This window comes from Mustela erminea, chromosome 1, assembly GCF_009829155.1.
Source record: "Mustela erminea isolate mMusErm1 chromosome 1, mMusErm1.Pri, whole genome shotgun sequence".
Classification (NCBI taxonomy): domain Eukaryota; kingdom Metazoa; phylum Chordata; class Mammalia; order Carnivora; family Mustelidae; genus Mustela; species Mustela erminea.
Genome location: NC_045614.1, coordinates 26,327,972 through 26,352,934, shown reverse-complemented (window position 1 = coordinate 26,352,934; position 24,963 = coordinate 26,327,972). Strand labels below are relative to the sequence as shown.

The window sequence follows — 24,963 nt, the reverse complement described above, 5'->3', positions numbered from 1 at the left end:
GAATATAATGTATTAGTACAGACTCAGAGGGTAATTTAAACGCTTCCAAATGTTCCTTCTGTAGTTGCAGGCGGATCGAGAGCATTTACCTGTGAAACCTGACACTGTGGAAAAGTTACGGACACACATAGATGCAATTATCTTAGCATTGCCAGAGGACCTACAAGGCATACTGCTCAAAACGGGCATGACATGACATTTGCCAGAATTTTCCAGCCAAAAAGGATTGTGCACCATGAAGCATACTGACATTTCAACCCAATGCACAAAGGAGATGTCTCAACCTGGAAAATAGCCGTGAATGCTAGCTACAGGGTGGAAAGACTATACTGACTAAACAGACCTTTTTAGTGCATTATTTTTAAAAATGGATATCTGTGGTGGTTCCACTTTAATACTGAAACACTGAAAGGCATTTCTATATTTTTAATCATGTTCTAAAGTGCTCTTATGGGAGACCTGTGGGGCCATCAGTATAAGTGATTCCAAACTGCAGTGCTGGCATTGCAGATATTTTTTTAAATTGGTGCTGCTTTGCCCAATCATGTAGAAAACTCAGGGGGATATAAAAAGAACATTCACACTGGCTGTCTTCTTAAGAAGAAGGAAAAGACTGATCTGTCCGACTGTAGTTAGAAGTAATTAATGCTTTTGTCGTGCCTTCTGTTGTCCTACATGTTTCACAAAGCTCAGCTGCTAGTCTTGAAACTTTTTCTTAACTTGATTATGATACCTAATTTTATAAGGCATTCTTTTGAGTAATCACTGCTTACAGATACATTTCTTGCCTCCATCATGTTTATTAGTAGTGCCCTGATACAGTTTTTTTTTCCCCAGTTGTCCTGTAGGTTTCATTTCATTATATTCTGTATCATTTCAAGTGTAATCTTACCAGTCTCTCCAAAGGCAAGAAAGCATCTAATATTAATTATGGAAGAATTTATTTCTTCTTACCATTTACTAGTTGAACCTGTTTAAGTTAATTAGCTTGGATGTTTTTTTAGAGATATTCTAATTGTAAATCTCATAATCAGCTGTTTTTTAAACTGAATTACTCTCATTTCAAAGGCATTCATAAACGTTTTATGTTATAGTCATGTAAGTGATTACAAGATTAGTTTTCAGCATTATTTGTTTGATAGGGTTTTTTCCCCCAGATTAATTTTTTTCTGAACAATTTCCCTACTGTTGTTAGACGTGGGGAGTTTTGCCCAAATCACTGTTATAGCTCGTTTTTTGTTGTTGTTTTTGTTGTTTTGTTTAAACAGTACTACCTTGCCAAAAATAGAAGATTGTGGTTCGGTAGAATAAGGTTGCTTGGTTTGTGTTTGAATAGGAGTGTCCTCCAGAAGCCACTATTAAAATAGCCACACATGACATAGCACATATGTAAATAGCTGTGTCTTGAATTGCCCTCTCAAACAACCAAATTTAGTTGTATGTGTTTGTAAGAGAAATGGCTTCAGAAGCTGTCTCTTGTTTCCTGTTAATGCAACTCCTAAGGGCACTCCTGACCCAGAAAGCCTCTTTGTGTTTGTAACTGTGGTCTTATACCTAAATGTGCCCTTTTCTCATGGATATAGTCTCTTGAAGCATACCTCAAAGTCATAGAGAGAATATGGCATTTGAAAGAAATCGTTTGCCTTGGATCATATGAGTTATTTTGTGAAACAACACTGTCCTTATGGAAAAGGGGCAACTACTTTTATATGCTAAAGTATTTCATATCTTTCTGGGAAACCTTATTTAGGTATAAATGATCATCTTATTATTTTTCAAAAAGGGGTATTTTAATAATCTTACATTTATATGCAGTTTGTGACCAGAATTTGAAAGTTGTTAGTGTCATATCAAGGATCTTTTAAATTATACCACTATAGGATGCATCATTTCAAGTTTATTTTGCACAGCTAAAGAGTAGCAAAAGATGCCAAGTAGCATAATAACAGTATCTTCATATTTACTGTGTTTAACTAAAACCTAACACGTGTTGAAAACCATATCATATTTACCTGGTTTACCTATTAATTTCAAATTATGTACTTGTAAAATTAACTTAAAATTGCATTGGGAATCTGAGAAAGACTGGTAACAATTTTTTGTATGATTTTCAGTGTTGTCCTTTTTTTTTTTTTTTTTTTTTTGAGGAGACATTGTTAAGATCAAAAACCTGCCGTTTAATGTTTATCTCCACCAGCATCAGAGGGAATCACTGCTTTCAGTGATGTAATGCCTAGTGCCTACTGTTTTCATGAAAAAAAGGTTTTATGAAGGCATTTATGGTCATTACTGAAAAAGAATTAAAGGCCTTGGGTGTTAAAGCACTTGGATGTCTCGTGTTGTTTCTCAGTAAGTTTGGAGTGCTTGAGAAAATGCATAATAAATGAAACAGCATTATGAGATTCCTTTTACTTCCAACTTATTTTTAAAAATTCAGATGAGGGGCGCCTGGGTGGCTCAGTGGGTTAAGCCGCTGCCTTCGGCTCAGGTCATGATCTCAGGGTCCTGGGATCGAGTCCCGCATCGGGCTCTCTGCTCAGCAGGGAGCCTGCTTCCCTCTCTCTCTCTCTCTGCCTGCCTCTCCATCTACTTGTGATTTCTCTCTGTCAAATAAATAAATAAAATCTTAAAAAAAAAAATTCAAATGAAAACCTTCTTCTGTTTATTATGAACAAGTGAACAGCAGTCTGGTATAATAACAGATCAATGAAGTGATTTCATATCCTTGTTGGCAGTGTGTTAATATTATGAAATGTTCTGATGAAACCTTTTAGCTGAATAGGTAGGGAGCTATTGTTGGGTTCTCCCTTATTTACTACTTTTTTTTTTTTTTTTACCTTTTTTTAAAATCTCAAATTACTTTTATTTCTTCATCTCCCTTTTTTAAAGTATATGATACTATCCTTTGGATAGTATCCTTTGGATTTTAATTTGTTGATAATTTATTGGCTCTTAGTCCCTTTTGAAGTTACTGGGCAATATTCTTAAAAGTGTAAAAATATTTCAGTACATTTAAGAAAGATCCTGTTAAAATCTCTTCTTTTGTTTTCATATGCTCACAACTTAATCTGTTATTCTTTCTATTTATTTATTTACTTATTTATTTATTTATTTATTTATTTATTTTTGAGAGACCACACACACAAGCGGGGCTAGAGACACAAAGGGAGAGGGAGAGGGAGAATCTTAAGCAGACTCCATGTAAAGCCTGATGTGGGCGGATGCCTGGGTGGCTCAGCTGGTTGGATGCCTGCCTTTGGCTCGGGTCATGATCCCGGAGTTCTGGGATCGAGTCCCGCATCGGACTCCCAGCTCCATGGGGAGGCTGCTTCTCTCTCTGACCTTCTCCTTGCTCATGCTCTCTCTCACTGTCTCTCTCTAAAATAAATAAATAAAATCTTTAAAAAAAAAAAAAAAAGCCTGATGTGGGGCTCAGTCTCATGACCCTGAGATCATGACCTGAGCTGAAATCAAGAGTTGGATGCTTAACCAACTAGGCCACCCAGATGCCCAGGCATGCACTTTTCCATTCATATTTCGCAGATAAGAAAACTGAGAACAGAATGGTTAAAAATCTTGACTAATGTTATAGGACTGGTAAGGGTAGAGCAGGACTTGAACAATTGTCACAACATCCTGCTTTGAGCTATATATTTTGTATTTATATTTTTCTAAGTAATTATAACTTTCATTTAAAAGTATGTATTTGTATCAAAATAATACATGCAAGAGTTGAAGCAACAAGAAGTAGAAAACGGTCTAATATAACAAAAATAATTTCATATACGGTCTTTCAACACCAAACTGCATACTCCAAAGATGAAGTTTGTAACTTTTCCTATTTTAGTTCATTCTAATAATTCTGAACATATATTTATATCTCACTTCCTTGATCTACCAATTTTAGTATCTCTTAATGGTGTTTTTTTAAAGATTTTATTTATTTATTTGACAGAGATCACAAGTAGACGGAGAGGCAGGCAGAGAGAGAGAGAGAGGGAAGCAGGCTCCCTGCCGAGCAGAGAGCCCGATGCGGGACTCCATCCCAGGACCCTGAGATCATGACCCGAGCCGAAGGCAGCAGCTTAACCCACTGAGCCACCCAGGCGCCCTGTTAATGGTGTTTTAACTGATACTACTGGGTATATTCCATTTTGTTTTTATTTAAATTCAATTAATTAACATATAGTCTATTACTAGTTTCAGAAATACGGATCAGTGATTCATCAGTTTTATATAATATCCAGTGTTCATTACATCACATGCCCTCCTTAATCCCCTTCACCCAATTACCTCATCCCCCCCCCCAGCTACCCTCAGATTGTTTCCTATAATTTAGAGTCTCTTAAGGTTTGTCTCCCTCTCTGATTTTGTCTTGTTTTATTTTTTCCTCTTTTCCCCATGTTCCTGTTTTGTTTCTTAAATTCCACATATGAGGGGCACCTGGGTGGCTCAGTGGGTTAAGCCTCTGCCTTCGGCTCAGGTCATGATCCCAGGGTCCTGGAATTGAGTTCTCATCGGGCTCTCTGCTCAGCAGGAAGCCTGCTTCCCTCTCTCTCTGCCTGCCTCTCTGCCTTCTTGTTATCTGTCTGCCAAATAAATAAAATAAAATCTTAAATCCCACATATGAGTAAGATCATGTGATAATTGTCTTTATCTGATTGACTTATTTCACTTAGCGTAATACCCTCTAGTTCCATCCATGTCATTGCAAGTGGCAAGATTTCATATTTTGATGGCTGAGTAGTATTCCATTATGTATATATACCACATCTTCTTTATCCTTTCAACTGTTGATAATGTCTAAGCTCTTCCCATAGTCTAGCTATTGTGGACATTGCTGCTATAAACATTGGAGTGCATGATCCCTTCAGATCACTACATTTGTATCTTTGGGGGAAATACCCTGTAGTGCAATTGCTGGGTCATAGGGTAGCTCTATTTTCAACTTTCTGAGAAACCTCCATACTGTTTTCCAGAGTGGCTGCAGCAGCTCTGTTCCCACCAACAGTGTAGGAGGGTGTAAAGTAAGAGGCTCCTTTCTCTGTATCTTCGCCAGCATCTGTTGTTTCCTGACTTGTTAATTTTAGCCATTCTGACTGGTACTAGGTGGTATCTCATTGTGGTTTTGATTTGTATTTCCCTGATGCCGAGTGATATGGAGCACTTTTGCATGTCTCTGTTGGCCATTTGGATGTCTTCCTTGCAGAAATGTCTGTTCATGTCCTCTGCCCATTTCTTTTTTTTTTTTTTTTAAGATTTTATGTATTTATTTGACAGAGAGAAATCACAAGTAGATGGAGAGGCAGGCAGAGAGAGAGAGAGAAGCAGGCTCCCTGCTGAGCAGAGAGCCCGATACGGAACTCGATCCCAGGACCCTGAGATCATGACCTGAGCCGAAGGCAGTGGCTTAACCCACTGAGCCACCCAGGCGCCCCCCTACTCTGCCCATTTCTTGATTGGATTATTTTTGGGGCGTGTTGAGTTTGATAAGTTCTTTATAGATTTTGGATACTAGCCCTTTATCTGATAAGACATTTGCAGATATCTTCTCTCATTCTGTCTGTTGTCTTTTGTTTTTTTTTTTTTTTTAAGATTTTATTTATTTATTTGACAGAGAGAAATCACAAGTAGATGGAGAGGCAGGCAGAGAGAGAGAGAGAAGCAGGCTCCCTGCTGAGCAGAGAGCCCGATGCGGGACTCGATCCCAGGACCCTGAGATCATGACCTGAGTCGAAGGCAGCGGCCCAACCCACTGAGCCACCCAGGCACCCAGTCTTTTGGTTTTGTCACCTATTTCCTTTGCTGGGCTTTGTTTTTATACACTTGCATTTTACAGGCTTCCTTAACTTGGGGAAATTTTTAATTACTAATTTCCTAATATTAGTCCTCTAAAAGCAGCTGAAGAAGATAAAAAACTTTTCTGATTATGGATAAATATTTAAATAACAAAATGTGTTAAGTCATATTAATGACTAAATTATCATTAACAATTTGATATTCTTCCATATATCGAAGATATATTACTTACATGCCATCTGCAACTTGATAGAATTGTGGTGTTTATACCAATAGAAATTAGCACTTATTAATAAAATAGAGCTCCTAGAGTTTTTTTCAATTAATTTCGCAGTTTGTTTGAAATAGATAAAGCATGGCAGGAGAATTCTACCTCTGTTACTTCTCTACTTCTGAATACCAGCCTTTCTCTGTTACCCACTACTTGAATGCTATGCTGTGCCTTTCTTCAAATTAAGATTACCATTGTCAGGGGCGCCTGGATGGCTCAGATGGGTCAGGCATCCAGCTCTTGATCTCAGCTTAGGTCTTGATATTAGGGTTGTGAGTTCAAGCCCCGTGTTGGGTGCTGAACACGGAGCCTACTTAAAATATATATATATATATGTATATTGTGGGCACCTGGGTGGCTCCGTGGGTTAAGCCTCTCCCTTCGGCTCAGGTCATGATCCCAGGGTCTTGGGATGGAGGCCTGCCCATTTAGCCGTCTTCTCTCTCTCCGCCTGCCTCTCTGGGTACTTGTGATCTCTCTGTCAAATGGATAAATAAGATCTTTAAAAAAATTATTGTTGTCTAATAATCATAGGTCTCATTCTATTTTACTGACTACCACTAGGCTTAGGTTCTTCTGTTTCTTTTTGCCTCCCCATTTTCTTTGTCATCCTATCATCATGTCTGTTTAGCCAATTAGAAAGTTAAACTTCACGGATCCTTTATTTTTTTTCCTGTTTATGTTTTCCATACTAACCAGTATAAATACATTGTACCATAAATTACTTGCAGAATTCCTTTCAAAAAATAGTAACTTTATATTCCAGAATTGTTATAACTTGCCATTAAGTGAATAGATTTTTAGACTTGAAGAGGAAACTATTGAAATGATTGATTATGATCTAATGAAGTGTGTAAATATTTTTATAGCCAGAGGCTCTGGTGGTAGAACCCAGCAATTTGTGTTCTTAAAAAACAGCTTTATTGAAGTATAATGGACAATTAACTGAAGGCATTTAAAGTGTACAATTTGTACATACTCATAAGAGGCACTTGAATGGCTCAGTGGGTTAAGTGTATGCTTTCTGCTTAGGTCGTGATCCCAGAGTCCTGGGATTGAGCCCCACATCGGGTTCCCTGCTCATCGGGGAGTCTGTTTCTCTCTCTGCCCCTCACCCTGCTTGTGTTCTCTCAGATAAATAAAAATTAAGTCTTTAAAACAATTTTTTTAAAGTGAGTACACCCATAAAACCATCACCATAATCAAGATAGGAACATATCTGTCACCCTCCAAACTTCCTTCATGCTCCTTTGCGTTCATTCCTTCCTGCCTTCCTTCTCAAATAATCACTGACCTGTTTTCTATCACTATTGATTAATTTGTATTTTCTAGAGTTTTATATAAGTGGAATTATACAGAACGTACTTTTTAAAAATCTTTTTTTGTCGTTTCTTTTTTTTTTTAAGATTTTATTTATTTATTTGTCATAGAGAGAAGTGAGAGCAAGCACAGGCAGACAGAGTGGCAGGCAGAGGCAGAGGGAGAAGCAGGCTCCCCACCAAGCAAGGAGCCCGATGTGGGACTCGATCCCAGGACGCTGGGATCATGACCTGAGCCGAAGGCAGCCGCCTAACCAACTGAGCCACCCAGGTGTCCCTGTCGTTTCTTAATATGGTATTTATTTGTCCTCCCTCTGCCAAAACCTGAGCTAACCGCTTTCTCCAGCCTTCCTAGTGATATATAGGAAAAAGAACACACAGAGCAGATGAGACATGGGAGAAAGAGCCATGAGTGGTGGAGAGGGCTCTTTAACATGGTGAAGAGGATAGGAAAAACTACCATCAGGCAAAAGAGCCCCATAGAGTCTGAGAAGGAAAAGCCCAGAATGGCACAGGAGAAGAGCTGTAACCTCAAAAAAAAAGTTCCTGGCATAACCAGTGATGAGGCTCCCAAACACAGTCCCAAGCCCAGCCCCAAAACCAGCCATCCCGCTGTGACAGCCGCCGCCCTAATGAATGTAGCTACTGTTCAAAATAGCACTGGCTTGGAAGTCACAGCTAGGGATAAGTGAGGCTGTCCAGCTCCTGAGGCTCTCGTGGGCAGCGTCTGGTTGTTTTAGCACTGGTGCAAAAAGTGGTAAGCTCAGCAGCTGAGAGTTGCTCCTGACTAGTGAGAGCATGGAGACAGATTTGGTACACATGTACGTTTTCAGGGAGAGAGGGGCAGTGTAGAAAGGGGTCTAACTTCTTTCACTCAGCATGTTTTGAGATTCATTCATATTATATGTATCAAAAGCTCATTACTTTTATTGCCGAGTAGTATTCTATTATATGGCTATAATAAAAATGTCTTATCCACTCACTTGTGGATGGATATTTGGATCATTTCTAGTTTTTTGGCTATTCCAAATAAAGCTGCTATGAACACTCCTATACAAGTGTTTGTATAGACATATATATCCTTTCCTGTGGGGCAAATACCTAGGAATTATATGAATAGATTGCTGGATCATATGGTAAGTAAATGTTTAACTTCTTAAGGAACTGCCAGACTTTTCCAAAGTGGTTGTACTAATTTGTTTCCGCCAGCTGTGTATGAGTTCCATTTTCTGCACATCCTATGCAACATTTGGTATGGTCGGCCTTTTCAGTTTTAGCCATTCTAATAGGTTTGTATTATTATCTCACTGGGATTTTAATTTGCATTTCCCTAATGACCTGTGACATTGAACATCTTTTCTTATGTTTATTACTTGTGGGGTTTTTGTTTGTTTGTTTGTTTTGCTTCTGTTTTGTTTTTTTTGTTTTTTTTTGTAAAGTGTCTGCTAAAATCTTTTGCTCATTTCAAAAACTGAGTTGTTTAAAGGGCACATAGGTGGCTTAGTTGGTTAAGCATCTCACTTCGGTTTAGGTCATAATCCTAGGGGACTGGGCACAAGCCCTGTGTTCAGCTCTGCACTCAGCAGGCAATCTGCTTGAGATTCTCTCTCTCTCTCTCCCTCTGCCCTTCACCCTATTGTTATGTTTAGTTAGCCACTGTTTTTATATTGTTAGTTTTTGATGTAGTGTTCAGTGATTCATTAGTTGCATATAATACCCAGTGCTCATCACATGTGCCCTCCCTAATACCCATCTTGATACAAGTTCTTTTTCAGATATATGATTTGCAAACATTTTCCCCCAGTCTGTGGCTTATCTTCTCATTTTCATAACAGCATCTTTTGAAGAAGCAGAAGTTTATGAATTTCTATGCAAATTCTTCCTGGGACTTTGACTGGAATTGTGTTAAATCTGTAGATAAATTGGGGGAGAAATGACATCTTAGTTATTTTGCCCCCAGATCCATGAACAAAATATATCTCTCCATTATTTATATCTTCTTTAATTTCTCCCAGCAATATTTTGTGGTTTTCAGGGCACAAATGTTTCACATCTTCTGTCAGATTTATCCCTAAGCCTGTCTTATTTTTGATGTTATAAATTATATTATTTTTAAAATTCAATTTTCAGGGGTGCCTGGGTGGCTCTGTGGGTTAAGCCTCTGCCTTCAGCTCTGGTCATGGTGTCAGGGTCCTGGGATCAAGCCCCACATCAGGCTCTCTGCTCAGCAGGGAGCCTGATTCCCGTCCCCGCCACCCCGCTTTCTCTGCCTGCCTCTCTGCCTGCTTGTGATCTCTGTCAAATAAATAAAATCTTCTAAACAAATAAAATAAAATAAAATTTTCAGTTTTCCATTCAAAATTTAATTCAAAATACTGTTAGTTACTTTTGTATACTAGTATTGTATCCCACAACCTTAAAAAAACCTCATTAACTTGTCCTAGTAACTTTTTTTAATAGAGTCCATCATATTTTTTATCTAGAAGATTATACTATCTCTGAACAAAGACTACTTCTTTCTAGTAGATGGCTTTTATTTATATTTCTTGCCTGATTGCACTGGCTGGAGTCTCCAATTCAATGTTGAATAGCGCTGGTGAGAGTGGAAATCTGTCTTGTTCCTGATCTTAAAGGAAAGCATTCAGCCTTTTATAATTAAGTATAATATTAGCGGTAGGTTTTCTTGTAGATGTCCTTTATCAGGTCAATGAAGTCTTCTATTCTTAGTTTGCTGAGAGGTTTTTGGTTTTGTTCTGGGTTTTTTGGTTATTGTTTTGTTTTGTTTAGATCAGGAATACAGCTTTGGATTTTGTTAAATGCTTTTCCTGGCTCTATTGAGACGATCATATGGTTTTCCTTTCTGAGTTTGTGAACATGATTGGTATGTTAACATTGCCTGACTTTTGAATTCTAGACGAACTGTATTCCTAGGATTAACCCACTTGGTCTTGATGTGTTATCCTTTTAATACAGTTTTGGATTTGATTTGCTAAAATTTTGCTTAGAATTTTCATTCCTGGGACTGGGTGGCTGGCACTCTACTGGGCGCCTCGCCTTGCTACCTGGCCTGGCCACTCCTTGAGGGCACCTTAATCCCCCTCCCAGGGATGGTGCCCCCAAGGATGAGTCTGTCCCCCACCACACTGACCCTGGGCCCCTGCCACCAGAGCCACCTCAGAGCCACGCCTACCTTGACAAGCTGGTAGGAAGTGGCTGCCCCCCACACACCCCTGCTCCACCTACCACCCTGAGGAAGCAGGACAAGGCAGATCTGCAGATGAAGAGCCCAGAAAAGAAGCAAAGGAGGTCAAATACTCCGGGCCCTGCATACTCATATCTGATGGAGTTTGCACCATGCATGACTCCCATGGTGGATCACCTGGTTGCATCCAATCCTTTTGAGGACGACTTTCAGAGCCCCTAAGATAGGGGGCACAGACTCCCCCTTCTTTGGCAGTCCTGTCCCCTTTGGAAGCTTCTGTGTACAGGGGGTGTGGCGGCCAGCTACTCCCAGGCTATGGTTTTGGGAGTGGAGGATGTCTCCAGCTTCTTCATTGATAAACCTCCCTTTCCCTCACAACCCCATGGGCCCTAATTTCAACATAAACACCACCCCACACCCAGGGCCCTGACACTCACCCCCAGGCAACATGAACTCTCCTAGCCAACCCCTCAACCAGCCTCTGGGTCAAAACTTCAGCCCTCCTGGCAGGCAGATGATGCCAGGCCCACGTGGAGGATTTGGCCCCATGATCTCACCCACCATGGGACAGACTCCCAGAGGGGAGCTGCTCCCTTTTTTCTCTCCCCTAACACTTTATGCAGCCAGGAGCTTTTTATCTCCTCCACAGATCTCGTCAAGGGCTTCCCTGCCTGCCTCCCAATACAAGTTCCTCCTTAGTCCAGACCCTGGCTTTCCTGGCCCTGATTAGGATTGGGGAAAAGCCCTTGAATCCACCTGCCCTCAGTGCTTTTCCCCAGGAACCTCACTCAGGCTCCCCAGCTGCTGCTCTTAATGGGAATCAGCCCAGTTTCCCCCACAAACAGCATTGTGGGGGAACTCTAGATCCCAACAGCCTGGCACCGCCCCCCAGCAAGGCAGGTGGGTGCCCAGGGCCTCGCCTCCCCCAGGCCTGGTACACCCATGTGGTGCCTGCTGCAATGAGGTGAGTGATGGCCAGCATACCATTCTGTGTGAGGCCTCCTGCAAGAAGTGGCTCCACCACAAATGCACAGGTATGACAGAGCATGTATGGGTTGCTGACCCCCGAGGTCTCCACCATCTGGGCTTGTGATCTCTGCCTCAGGACTAGCAGATCCAGTCTGTACATCTGTGATGGTGTGGCGCAGCTGGTGGCTGCTAACAGTGGGTGACACTGGCGAGGGTGATGGTTTCCAAGTCTAGTTATTGGTCCTTGTTTCCAATGGCTTCCCATCCCCATGGGGCAGAAACACAGTGGCTCCTGGGGGCAGAGAAAGAACTGAGGGGGGCATGCAAAAGAACCTGGATTGCTCAGTCTTCTGGAAACTTATTTATATGTATTGCAATCTACAGAGATCCAGGACGCCAAAGCTGAGCCAAGCATTGTGGCGGCTATAGTCTCTGAAGGCCTACGGCAATGACTGTCACAGAACAGAGGCTGGAGGAAGATCTGGGGGCAGGGGTCTCCTCTGTGCCAGTGATGGACACCCCAGGACCCATGCCTAACCCTCCTCTCTAGCCCCACAGCCTTAGTTTTTGCAGGGATGTTAAAGGTTTCTCGCCAGAAGAGTTGGGATCCAATCCCTGCAGTATCCCTTTCATGGGGTTTCGGAGACAGCTTTAGGGAATAAATGGGGACTTTTCCCTTTTCTTACCCATCCCTCACCTCCTCCAAGACCGACCCAAGTCCTACCACCTTAAAGAACCAAACAGCTTGAAGAAGCAAGAGAGGTCATGACTGAGGCAGTTTCTTGGTGATTTGGGGCCTTAAGACGGTGGGTAAGAGATGCTGTCCAGACATGCGTCCCTTATACCAAAGCCACCAGCCCTTTCTCAGCCTCTCTTGGGCTTTTCTCTTAATGACCATATTTTTGCCCCAAATTGGGATACGTGGTCTGACAGACCAGAATATTTGAAGTTCAGGCTGTTCTCAGACCTGGACTCTGGCTGTACCCTGCTCCCAGGCCTTGCCCATTTCTTGCACGCTGGCATCAGGGCTTTGACTTGCTGTATTTGGGCTCCTATATTTCTCTGCCTCCCTGGCTTGATTGAACAAACTTGAAGAGGCACAGAGCCCTTATACCTCATCTCCTGTTACAAGGATCCCTGTCCCAGCCTGTGGGTGAGGGAGGCAGTGGGACTGTCATTGCCATGGTCCTGAAATGTGCTCCAGAGTCTGGATGTGTTTTGCTTCTCTTTCCTACCTTTCAGTCTGTCTTATTGGGCCTGGTGATGTAGCAGTTATTCTTCTCTGGGCTTTATGTGTTAATATTTTATTTTTTAGCTTCTGCTTGTCAGAGATGGGCCTGGGGCCCGGTAGAAGCCTGACACTGGGGCCCTACCTCTCTTGTAGCTCTTGGCAGACATTCCTCAGTGGGGTAGAGAAGGCAGGCACAGGTGTAGCCCTGGGAGGAGTTGGTGGTCCCTGCCCCTTCTCTTGGGCCCCTAGCACAGGAAGAGAAGACACACACATATACTGCAGAACTCACTGGCCTGTCCAGGTGGAGCCAGCAGCTTTAGAGGCTGTGAGAAAGAAGGGAGAAGCCTCTGGGCTTCTCTCTTCCAGTGTCTCATCTCCCTTGTGCTCCCCTTGCCCTCGCCCATCCCCCTCCCCCTGCTCAGCTTTGTGTTGTATAGTGGTTCTGTTGGCTCCTCTTTTATCTGTTGCTATTTTTGTGATGTCATTCCCTGGGCCCATCTCCCCTCCATTTTGTAAGTGGCTCCTGGGGGGAGGGGTTCGGTCTTCCACTCAATCCATCTCTCCCTCTCACCCCCGTACTTTTTAGAAGAAAGTAGGGGTGGCAGACAATGGGGGGGTCGTTTGTACAGTTGGATTAATAAAATCCAATCCCCTCCCACCAAAGAATTTCTGCTTTTGTGTTGGGTATTGGTGGGTATTAGTTTGCAGTTTCTTTGTAATGTCTTTGGTTTAGGCATCAGGCCTCAGAGAGTGAATTTTAAGAGTAATGTCAAGATGGTTTTGTGTATTTCTTAAATGTCCAGTAATATTCACCAGTGAAGCCATTAGGACCTGGAATTTTCTTTGTGGAAAGGTGTTCACACTCAATTTAAAAAAATGGATACAAGGCTGTTAAGTTTGCCTGTTCCTTCTTGAATGAGGTTTGGTAGTCTATGTCTTTCAAAATTTTTCCCAGTTTCTTTTTTTTTTTTTTTTAAGATTTTATGTATGTATTTGAGAGAGAGAGTATATGAGGTAGAGGGAGCAGTGGGGAGAGGTAGAAGGTTAGGGAGAGGCAGACTCCCCGCTGAGCAGAGAGCCTGTAACAGTGGGGCTCAACCCCAGGATCCCGAGATCATAAACTGAACCCAACCAAGGCAGATGCTTAACCCACTGAGCCACACAGGTGCCCCAGAAATTTGCCAGTTTTATTTAAGCTGTTGCACTTATGGGCATAAAATTACTCATAATATTCTCTCATTATTGTTTCACTATCTGTAGGAACTATAGGGATGAGAACCTTTCTCATTCCTGATATTGGAGGCTTATGAATTTTATTAATCTTCTCAAAGAATTAGATTTTGGTTTTCACTGATTACAACTGTTGTCTTTCTTTTGCTTACTTTTTGTTTTGGTGGTTGCTGTTCTTTTTTTGTTTGTTTTTTGTTTCTCAACGTGGAAGCTGAGGTCATTGATCTGAGATCTTTTCCTCTTCTCTAATGTAGGTTTTTAGTGCTTACATTTCCCCCTAAGTATTGCTTTAGTAGCATCCCATAAATTCTGATAGATTTTGTATTTATTTCCATTCATTTCAAAATACCTTATAATTTCCTTTTTGAGTTCTTAGATGGATCCATGGGTTAATTAGAAGTGTTATTTACTTTCCAAATATCTGTAGATTTTCCAGAAATCTTTTTATTGATTTCTAGTTTCATCTCAGTGCAGTCCAAGAAAATACTCGGTATGTGTTGAGTCCTTCTAAATATATTAAGATGTGTTTTATGGCCAGAATATGGTTTATCTTAGTAAATGTTTCAGGTGTGGAGGCCGAGAAAAATTAAGGCCATCCCACCTCAGGTTTAGCCGTAGCATAAGTACAGCCTTCTTAGCTCCGGCAGCCATCTCGGACCCCTGTGCCTAAGGGCTGAACTTTCCCCTACTTTACTTTAGTTCTAAGGACCCCCACCCTGCTTTAGTAACAAGAACACCCACCCTGCTTTAGTTCCAGAGACCCCCACCCTGCTTTAGTAACAGGAAGCCCCACCCTGCTTTGGTTCCAGAAACCCCCACCCTGCTTTAGTAACAGGAACCTATAAATACCCTTGCCTTAACTAAGCTTGGGATCTAAGTCCCTACTCCGCTGTGTCGGGTATACTTGGGCCCGAGCTTAAGCTTGTTAAATAAACCCTTGTGTGAATCCATCGGTGTTGGCTCCTTGGTGGTCTCTCCGATGCGAAAACTCAGGTACAATACAGGTACACTTGAGAACAGTTGCTGTTGTTTGGTGGAGTGTTTATAAATGTCAAGTTTATTGATAGCACTGTTCATGTCCTTGCTGATTTTCTGCCTACTCATTCTCTCAATTATTAAGAGAGGTCTACTGAAATCTCTTGACTATAAGTTTTATATATACTTTGCACTGAAATCCACTGTTTGAATATTCATAGAACTTCAGCTTTCTTTTGACTAGTGTTAGCATGGTGTATCTTTTCCATACTTTTATTCTTAACCTATTTGTTCCTTATATTTAAGATACTTTTTTTGTAGATAGCATATAGTCTGTTGTTGCTTTTTTTAAAATCCAATCTGACAAATTTTGCCTTTTAATTGGTGTACTTCTACCACTGACAATTAATGTGATTATTGATATGGTTAGATTGGAATCTGTTATCTTGCTATTTGTTCTCTATGTCTTAATCTCCTCTTTATTCCCCTTTTCCTTTTTATCTGACTACTTATGAATTAATGGGCTATTTTTTTTATCTCATTTATCTCCTTTGTGGGACTATTGGCTATAACTCTGTTTTATTATTTTAGTGTAGTTATGCCCTTACAGCTCATGGATACTCTTCATGTTTTTGTCCTGTTTTATTACTCTTCTATCTCTCTGTCTTTCATTCTGGATAGTTTCTGATGCTAAGCCTTTAAGTTCGTTAGTCTTCTGAATAGTCTAATCTGCTATTTAATTCCATCTAGTCTATTTTTCATCTCAGACATTGTAATTTTTATTTCTAGAAACTTGGTGTATGTCTATCTTATGTCTTCCATGTCTCTATTTATATTTAGGATAACATTGTGTCAGTTCTGAGTTGGTTTCACTGGTTATCTCATTATTATGGGTCATGTGTCCTGACTCTTTGCATACCTGGTAATTTTAGATTAGATGCCAGAATTTTACCTTGTTGGGTATTGGATATTTTTGTATTCTTATAAATCTTGAGCTTTGTTCTATAAATCAGTTAAGTTACTTGGAAATGATTTGATCCTTTCAGTTCTTTTATGATTTGTTAGGTCCAAAGCAGTGCTCAGTTTATTTAAAGTTTTTATTTAAATCACAGTTAGTGAACACACAGTGTAATATTCATTTCAGGTATACAATTTAGTGATTTAATACTTCCATACATCATCTGGTGCTCATCTCAAGTGCCCCCCTTAATCCCCATCACCTATTTAACCCACCCCCACCCACTTCCCTTCTGGTAACCATTAGTTTGTTCTATATAGTCAAGAATCTGTTTCTTCATCGCCAAAGACAAAAGGGCAAAAATGAGCTACTGGGACTTCATCAAGATCAAAAGCTTTTGCACAGCAAAGGAGACAGTCAACAAAACCAAAAGCCAACCAACAGAATGGGAGAAGATATTTGTAAATGTCTTATCACATAAAAGGCTAGTATCCAAAATCTATAAAGAACTTATCAAACTCAACACCCAGAGAACAAATAATCCAATCAAGAAATGCAAAGAAGACATGAACAGGTATATCTGCAAAAAAAGACATCCAAATGGCCAACAGAGACCTGAAAAAGTACTCCACATCACTTGGCATCAGGGAAATACAAATCAAAACCACGGTGAGATACCACTTCACACCAGTCAGAATGGCTAAAATTGGTAAGTCAGGAAACAACAGGTGTTGACAAGGGTGCAGAGAAAGGGGAACCCTCCTACACTGTTGGTGGGAATGCAAGCTGATACAGCCACTCTGAAAAACAGTATGGAGTTTCCTCAAAAAGTTGAAAATAGAGCTACACTATGACCCAAAAGGGGCACATGCACCCCAATGTTTATAGCAGTGATGTCCACAATAGCCAAACTATGGAAAGAAACTAGATGTCCATCAACAGGTGAATTGGATAAAGAAGATGTGGGGTGTGTGTGTGTGTGTGTGTGTGTATTACAGAATATCATGCAGCCACCAAAAAACAGAAATCTTGGGGCGCCTGGGTGGCTCAGTGTGTTAAACCACTGCCTTTGGCTCAGGTCATGATCTCAGGGTCCTGGGATCGAGTTCCGCATCAGGCTCTCTGCTCAGCAGGGAGCCTGCTTCCCTTCCTCTCTCTCTGCCTGCCTCTCTGCCTACTTGTGATCTCTCTCTGTCAAATAAATAAATAAAATCTTAAAAAAAAAAAAAGAATCCTGATGCCTACCCAAGTCAAAATGGGTTCTTTCTTAAAAAAACAAAACAAAAAAACAAAAAAACCAGAAATCTTGCCAATTACAACAATGGGGTGGCTGGATGATGGACACTGGGGAGGTTATATGCTATAGTGAGCGCTGTGAAATGTGTAAGACCGAAGAATCACAGACCTGTACCCCTGAAACAAATAATACATTATATGTTAATAAAAGAATCTGATTCTTGGTTTGCCTCTGTCTTTTTTCTCCCCCATGAACATTAGTTTCATTTCTTAAATTTCACATACAAGCAAAGTCATATGGTATTTCTCTTTCTCTGATGGACTTATTTCACTTAGCATAATACTCTCTAGCTCCATCCATGTCAATGCAAATGGCAAGCTTTCATTCTTTTTTTATGACTGAGTAATATTCCCTTGTATATAGATAATACATCTTTATCCATTCATCAGTCAATGGACAGCTGGGCTCTTTCCATAATTTGGCTATTGTTGATAATGTTGTTATAAACATCAGGGTGCATGTAGCCCTTCAAATTATATTTTTGTATTCTTTGGGTAAATACTAGTAGTGCACTTGCTAGATCATAGGATAGCTCTATTTTTAACTTTTGAGGAACCTCCATACTGTTTTCCACAGTGGCTGCATCATTTTGCATCCCAACTACCAATGCTCAGTTTGGCAGTAACTATTCTTCATGATTGAGGCAAGACCTTCTTGAGCACTCTGGCTACTATCTTATGAATTATGAGTTTTTCTAATCTGGCTGATAGAAACAGGCATTCTTCCCAACCAACCCCAGGCACTATTCCTTTAATCCTTTCTGATGGTTCTTTCCTTGGCTTTGAGTAGTTCCTCACATGCATGTGCTAATCAGTGCTCCACTGATTAGTGAACTTCCTACAGATCTGTACAAGGGTTTTTGTATAAGGGTTTTCTGCTCCTTTCTCTCTGGAATTCTTTCCTAAGTTTGGTTTCCCCAGACTTTCAGCTCAAAGAGTTCACCAGGCTACCCAATGTTCCCCTTTCTAAGATGTGGCCTAAAAATACCCTCAAGGCTGTAAACTGGAACAATCTCAAGTTCAGGGCTCACTGCATTTGTTTTCTGCTCTCAAGAATCATTGTCCTTCATTGCCCAGTGTTTTGAGAACTATTGTTTCTTGACTGGAAGCAAGGGTCTGAAGCAATTTTGGTTTAACAGCCTTCCAAGGAATTCTGGTGCATGTTAACAGTTGAGGACTAGATAGATCCATGAATTGAATGTTAGGTGATTAAATCACTAACAGTCTCAACCACCATGAAGACAGGATTACATGAATCAGTAAATCTAATATTTGGAGGAAAAAGATTTTATGTAAGGAAATTCACTGATTTCTGTGCCTTGTACCATGAAAGATATGTCAGTAATTGTGAAATATTTTAAATATTTATACAGTCTGGATAGATGGAGATTTGGGCAAGGAGAGGAAGATTTTGTGAAATTAACCTTATTTCATTAATTTGCTATGGTACATAGTAGTCAGACATTTAGCTTTCAGCTACCTAATAATTTCTTTAACTGTGAAGTTTTTATAAATGTTAAGTGGTAAATACAAATGTGAGCAGAATTAGTGGCCTTAGGCTATATATCTACCATAAAATCACTTTGCTTTAAAGCAGCAGAAAACCAGAATACCAGTTCTTCTGGGAGTTGGGAATGTGACTGCTGTAAATACTTTGAAGGAAACTAATCAAGTTGTTGCATTCCTTATTTTTAAAGTTTCCTGCAAGAAACTTTAAAATAATTTAAGGTATGTATAAACTTTATGCCACCTTTATTAAGCAGGTACAGCAGAAGTAAATTTAAATTGGGGAAGTAGGTAAGTATTGACTTTAATAAACTTTACCCAAATTATTAAAAAACAAAAACCCAGGGCGCCTGGGTGGCTCAGTGGATTAAAGCCTCTGCCTTGGCTCAGGTCATGGTCTCAGGATCCTGGGATCGAGACCCGCATCGGGCTCTCTGCTCAGAGGGAGCCTGCTTCCCCCTCTCTCTCTGCCTGCCCCTCTGCCTACTTGTGATCTCTCTCTCTTTGTGTCAAATAAATAAATAAAATCTTAAAAAAAAAAAAAAAAAAAACCCTGACTTCTAGGAAAGATGAGGGCATAGATTCAGATATACAAGCCTCCCCACAAAATCAAATGGAATGTAAAACTTTTTTTAGAAGACTTAATAAAATGCACTGAAACTAAGGAAAATTCTTACTACATGGCAGAGGCTTTGAGTTGTTGAGAGGTAGCAGGTTAGGCCAAAATATCCAAAGACTCTGGGAATTCACACACCACTCCCCTCCTCTCTGAAGGAGAAAGTGGGTGGACAAGATTCTCTGATGAAGCACAGATACTCTTCCACTATTGCAGATAAATAACAATATTCAGAGAACAAGGGCTTCAAACAAGTTCAGTGATGAATTACAGTTAGAGAATGATATAAAAATGGAGTTTTGAGAGGTTGGAGGAAATGAGGTAAAACAAAATTACACTACTGTGGCCTAGAAACAGAGCTGAGCCATTCTTGAAGAGAGCAGCAAATGGCATAGATTAAACTGTTGAGAAGAATAAAGCGATAATGTATATTAAGCATGTATGGCATATAGTAAGTGCTCAGTAACACCTGTTGTTGCTATTACATATTAGCACTATTTATAGAATATATACTCAAGTGCTTTGAAAATTTTAAAGGAAGTAATATGGTTTCCTTAAGAAGCTTGAATTCTAATGTAACACACACATCAGCAAAAGTCATTACATTATTAAACCCATGGAACTGGAACATATGAAAAAAAAAACCAGGGGCGCCTGGCTGGCTCAGACAGTAGAGCATGTGATTCTCAGTCTAAGGGTTGTGAGTTTAAGGCCCACACTGGGCAGGAACTCTAAAAAAACAAAACAAAACAAAAAAACACAAAAAACCCAAAGCCAGACAGGGAACCCGATTGGCACAGTTGGTAGAGCCTGTGACTTTTAATCTTGGGAGTCATGAGTTTTAGTCCCATGTTGGGGGATTTTATTAAAAAATAAAATCTTCCCAAAAAATCAGACATGAGGGAAACATACCTAATGTAGTGTATTGTTCATGAGTTGGGGCAACCTCAAAATACCTTGCTCATAGTTGTTAGATTAAATGAAGTATAGGACTTGCTACATGATATACGATCAATAAACAATAACAATTTTTTTCTTTGGGGCTCAATTTTCTCATTTTTAAAAAGACGGCAGTGAGTATATTGATTAATAGTATTGACATCAGAAGAAATAGGTTCTTTTTTTTTTTTAAGATTTTATTTATTTACTTGAGAGAAAGGCACAGAGGGAGGAGAAGAAGCAGACTCCCCACTAGCAAGGAGCCCAATGTGGGGCTCAATCCCAGGATCCTGGGATCACAACCCAAGCCAAAGGCAAATGCTTAACCAACTGAGCCACCCAGGTGCCCCAAGAAATGGGTTCTTATCCCAATTCTACTGCTTATTACCTATGGGTGCCTTGGCAGGGTACTTAGCCTCTCTGACCCTGATTATTCTTATCTTTACAAAAGAGACATTTCAGTAGGCCATTAACATCCTGTTCTATACCCTCTATTAGCTACTTGATGTATGGCATAACTTAAAAGGAAATCTGAAAAATCTACTCTGACATCTTCATTTGTTGTTTTGTCCGTATTTGTTTGTTTGTTTATTTATTTTTTGCTTTAGGTTTTGGATGCTAGATATGGACATGAGAACTCCTTCCATCTATTTTGCTTAATTAAACAGATTTGGAAGTAGTTATGAGGAAGGAGACCCATTTTCCTTTGTCTTGAGAAATTTATTAGAATCAACTCGGGAAGACACATATAATCAGGTGAACATTGTTTTAAGGAATTCTATATAAAATTCAAAAAGACATAAAGGCTACTTAAAGGGTACAAGGATTTTTTTTTTAATCTAACAAGCCTCCAAAATGAAATTTTAAGTTACTCAGCTGGTAAGCAACTTATTACATGTACTTCCAGTACAAAGGAAGGTTCTTTTCAAGGAAGATACAGTCTTTAATTCCATTTAAGTTAAATTCTAGGAAAATGTGCAAATCTCTCAGGTAACTGTATAGACTTTTAGTTATTACAAAATTAAATAGTATTTTGCTTTACACCAGAAATTAATAAACATTTCTATTAAATTGCTGAAAAAGTTTAAAGTCTAAGTACAAAAAATATTGCTTTCTCTTTGCATTTTCCTGGTGCTCTTTAAATGTTGAACATTTAATTACATTTAATTTCATCTTGCTTGTTATTGCTGGAATATCTGGACTTTTAAAAAGGGCAGAATAGGGGCGCCTGGGTGGCTCAGTGGGTTAAGTCGCTGCCTTCAGCTCAGGTCATGATCTCAGGGTCCTGGGATCGAGTCCCGCATCGGACTCTCTGCTCAGCAGGGAGCCTGCTTGCCTCTCTCTCTCTCTCTCTGCCTCTGCCTCTCCGTCTACTTGTGATTTCTCTCTGCCAAATAAATAAATAAAATCTTTAAAAAAAAAAAAAGGGCAGAATAAACCTAGTGTAGTATACAAAATTGCTTTACCTTATTGTCCACCAGAGTAAAGTTTTTCCTTTTGACTGCCCAGGGCATTCTGAGAAATAACAGTTTAAGTATAGTTCTACCAAATGGAGCTATACTCAGAAGGCCTTCAAACATACAAAATATCTTACTCTTTTTCAAACTTTTCATATTTTTCTTATTCAACTCCATCCTGCAGAATGCATGAGTTGAAATAAGCAACTATAGAACCTCCTAGGATAGAACTTAGAAAGCAATTAATACTTATCTTGGCAATGGGTCTAATTACTGTCTTAACTTATCCTTGTGAATTTATAAAATTGTAGCAAAAGCAAAATTGGGATATCTGGATTAGTGATCAGCAAAGGCAAATGGTGACTTAAATATTTTTTTAAAAAATGATGTTTCCAGTTTCTCCATTACAAACAATGCTATGATGAACATTGTTTGAATGGGACAAACTTTTTTTTAAAAAAGATCTTATTTATTTATTTTATTTATTATTCATTTATTTAGAGAGAAGGCACTGAGAGCTGAGCCCACCTTGGGGCTCCATCTCACCATCCTGAGATCAGGGCCCCTGCTGAAATCAAAGAGTTGGACACTTAATCGACTGAGCCACCCAGGTGCCCCTGAACATAACAAACTTGAGAAAAATTTTCATTACCATAAATTCCTGGAAGTGGAATTTTTAGATCGAAGAATATGCATGTTTTACAATTTTATAGATCAGTTAAGTAAGTTATTTTATGTAGCTACAAAGGAATGCAGCTTTTTAAAACAATGGTTTTATTTATTTATTTGACAGAGACAGTGAGAGAGGAAACACAAGCAGGAGGAGTGGAAGAGGGAGAAGCAGACTCCTCACTGAGTAGGGAGCCTGATGCAGGGCTGGATCCCAGGACCGTGGAGTCACGGACCTGAGCTGAAGGCAGATCCTTAACAACTAAGCCACCCACGCGCCCCTTGAATGCAGCTCTTAAAAAGAGTGAGTTGTTGGGGTGCCTGGGTGGCTCAGTGGGTTAAGCCTCTGCCTTCAGCTCAGGTCATGATCTCAGGGTCCTGGGATCGAGCCCTGCATTGGGCTCTCTGCTCAGTGGGGAGCCTGCTTCTCCCTCTCTCTCTGCCTACTTGTGATCTGTCAAATAAATAAATAAAATATTTTAAAAAAAGAATGAGTTGAATCTATAAATACTGATATTTTTAAATGTCCATAGTATATTATTAAATTGAAAAGGAGTTGCTTAGCAATATAAAATCCCTTTAACATTTATATAGAGATGTTAGTATTTCAGGGAGGAAAATATGGAAGAATGTATGTCAAACAGTGGTTGACTCATTTATCAAAGTCAAAGATTACTTTTAAATTATATACATAATGCATGGATAAATACTTCTTGTAAAAATAAATTAATACAGATATATAAACACTTGTACTCAAATGTTCAATCTTTTTTTTTTTTAAAGATTTTATTTATTTATTTGACAGACAGAGATCATAAGTAAGCAGAGGCAGGCAGGGGGCGGGGGGAAGCAGGCTCCCTGCTGAACAGAGAGCCTGATGCGGGGCTCGATCCCAGAACCCTGAGATCATGACCTGAGCCGAAGGCAGAGGCTTTAACCCACTGAGCCACTCAGGTGCCCTTCAAATGTTCAATCTTATTCATAAGCCCAATTTTTTTAATTTTTAAAAAGATTGTATTTATTTATTTGACAGAGAGTGACAGAGAGAGACAGCGAGAGAGGGAACACAGGCAAGGGGAGTGGGAGAGGGAGAAGCAGGCTTCCCAGCAAGCAAGGAGCCCAATGCGGGGCTTAATTCCAGGACCCTGGGATCATGACCTGAGCTGAAGGCAGACACTTAATGACTGAGCCACTGAGGCACTCTAAAGCTCAATACTTTAAACAACCCAAAGTCTACAAATTGTTGAATTGGTGAATACATAAAAGAAACTGGTATATCCATAGTGGAATACTACTCAGTAGTGAAAAAGAAAATATTGATACACGCCATAACATAGATGAATCTCAAAATCATTATGCTAGGAGGGAAAAAAGCTATGCACAAAAGACTACATATTGTATGATTTCATTTATATGAGATTTTGACAAGGGCAAAGCTGTTGTGACGGATCAGTGTTTGGCCAAGGGCTGGGGTGAGGGAAGAGGATGAGTACAAAGGAGCATAAGGGAACTTTCGGGGGTAATAGAAATGACTGCTATCATAAGTATGGTGTTGGCTATGCTACTGTATACATTTGTTTATATTCATACAATTGTACAGTTAAAATTGGTGTATTTTATTGCATTTCAATAAAAGCAAAATTTTTAAAGTACAGATTAAGTTCTTCTGTTTAAATGTAAAATGTTTAAAGTACAGATTAAGTTCTTCTGATTACTGCACCAAAACCAGGTTCCATTACTTCCTGGGAAGGCCTCCTCCTGCCTCCAAACAGGTTAAACAGGTAACGACCATCCCTATTGCAGATGCTACTTAAAAATTCTTGTTCTGCATTTACAGACACAAATACCCAGAGGAAATCTACATTATTATACTGTTTTACAGTACTTAGTCATTATTCGGCATGTTCCACTTACTGTATCTTGGAGAACTTTTCATCAGAATTTATAATTCTACATTATTCTAATTTCTGATAGTATTACGTTTTATGGATATAATATAGTTTAGTCAGCCATCCCCTCTATCACTCAACCATACTTGAATATCACGGTGTGCCAACTCCAGGAAATATAACGGCATACAGAAATGGCATACGTTTTCAGACAAGTTGGGTGGGAGGGGGGAAAAACTCAATAATATATGTGAAGGGGTGCCTGGATGGCTCAGTGGGTTGAGCCTCTGCCTATGGCTCAGGTCATGGTCTCGGGGTTCTGGGATCGAGCCCAGCATCGGGCTCTCTGCTCAGCGGGGAGCCAGCTTCTCCTCCCTCTCTGCCTGCCTCCCTGCCTGCCTCCCGCCTGCTTGTGCTCTCTCCGTCAAATAAATAAATATTTTTAAAAATGTGAAATTTAAACTATTAAGAGTGGTTGTGATTCTTTGAGCCTGAGTAATTCATCTAGAGAGATCAAGAAAGTATTTCCCAAGTCAGTTAAAATTTTTAATTAGATCTTAAGGTTGGGTGATAATGACTTAACTAAGGTAGGGGTATAGGTAGGGCAAGGTACTAACCTTGAACTGCACCAACGGTA

The 24,963-nt window shown here is 39.9% G+C and overlaps 1 protein-coding gene and 2 pseudogenes across 3 annotated transcripts in view; 2 read left to right on the top strand and 1 right to left on the bottom strand.

The window, feature by feature from the left end:
- DENND6A (DENN domain containing 6A) overlaps positions 1-2,324 on the top strand; it is a 63,251-nt gene extending 60,927 nt beyond the window's left edge. For all 3 annotated transcript variants that reach the window (XM_032323085.1, XM_032323105.1, XM_032323095.1), the window contains one exon: positions 65-2,324. In XM_032323085.1, coding sequence (XP_032178976.1) covers positions 65-196 — 132 coding nt within the window. In that variant the 3' untranslated portion in view covers positions 197-2,324. The remainder of the gene's footprint in view (positions 1-64) is intronic.
- Positions 2,325-2,968: 644 nt separating this feature from the next.
- On the bottom strand, positions 2,969-8,670 carry LOC116588868 (annotated as a pseudogene).
- Positions 8,671-9,706: 1,036 nt separating this feature from the next.
- LOC116578688 lies at positions 9,707-13,786 on the top strand (annotated as a pseudogene).
- Positions 13,787-24,963: the final 11,177 nt, after the last annotated feature.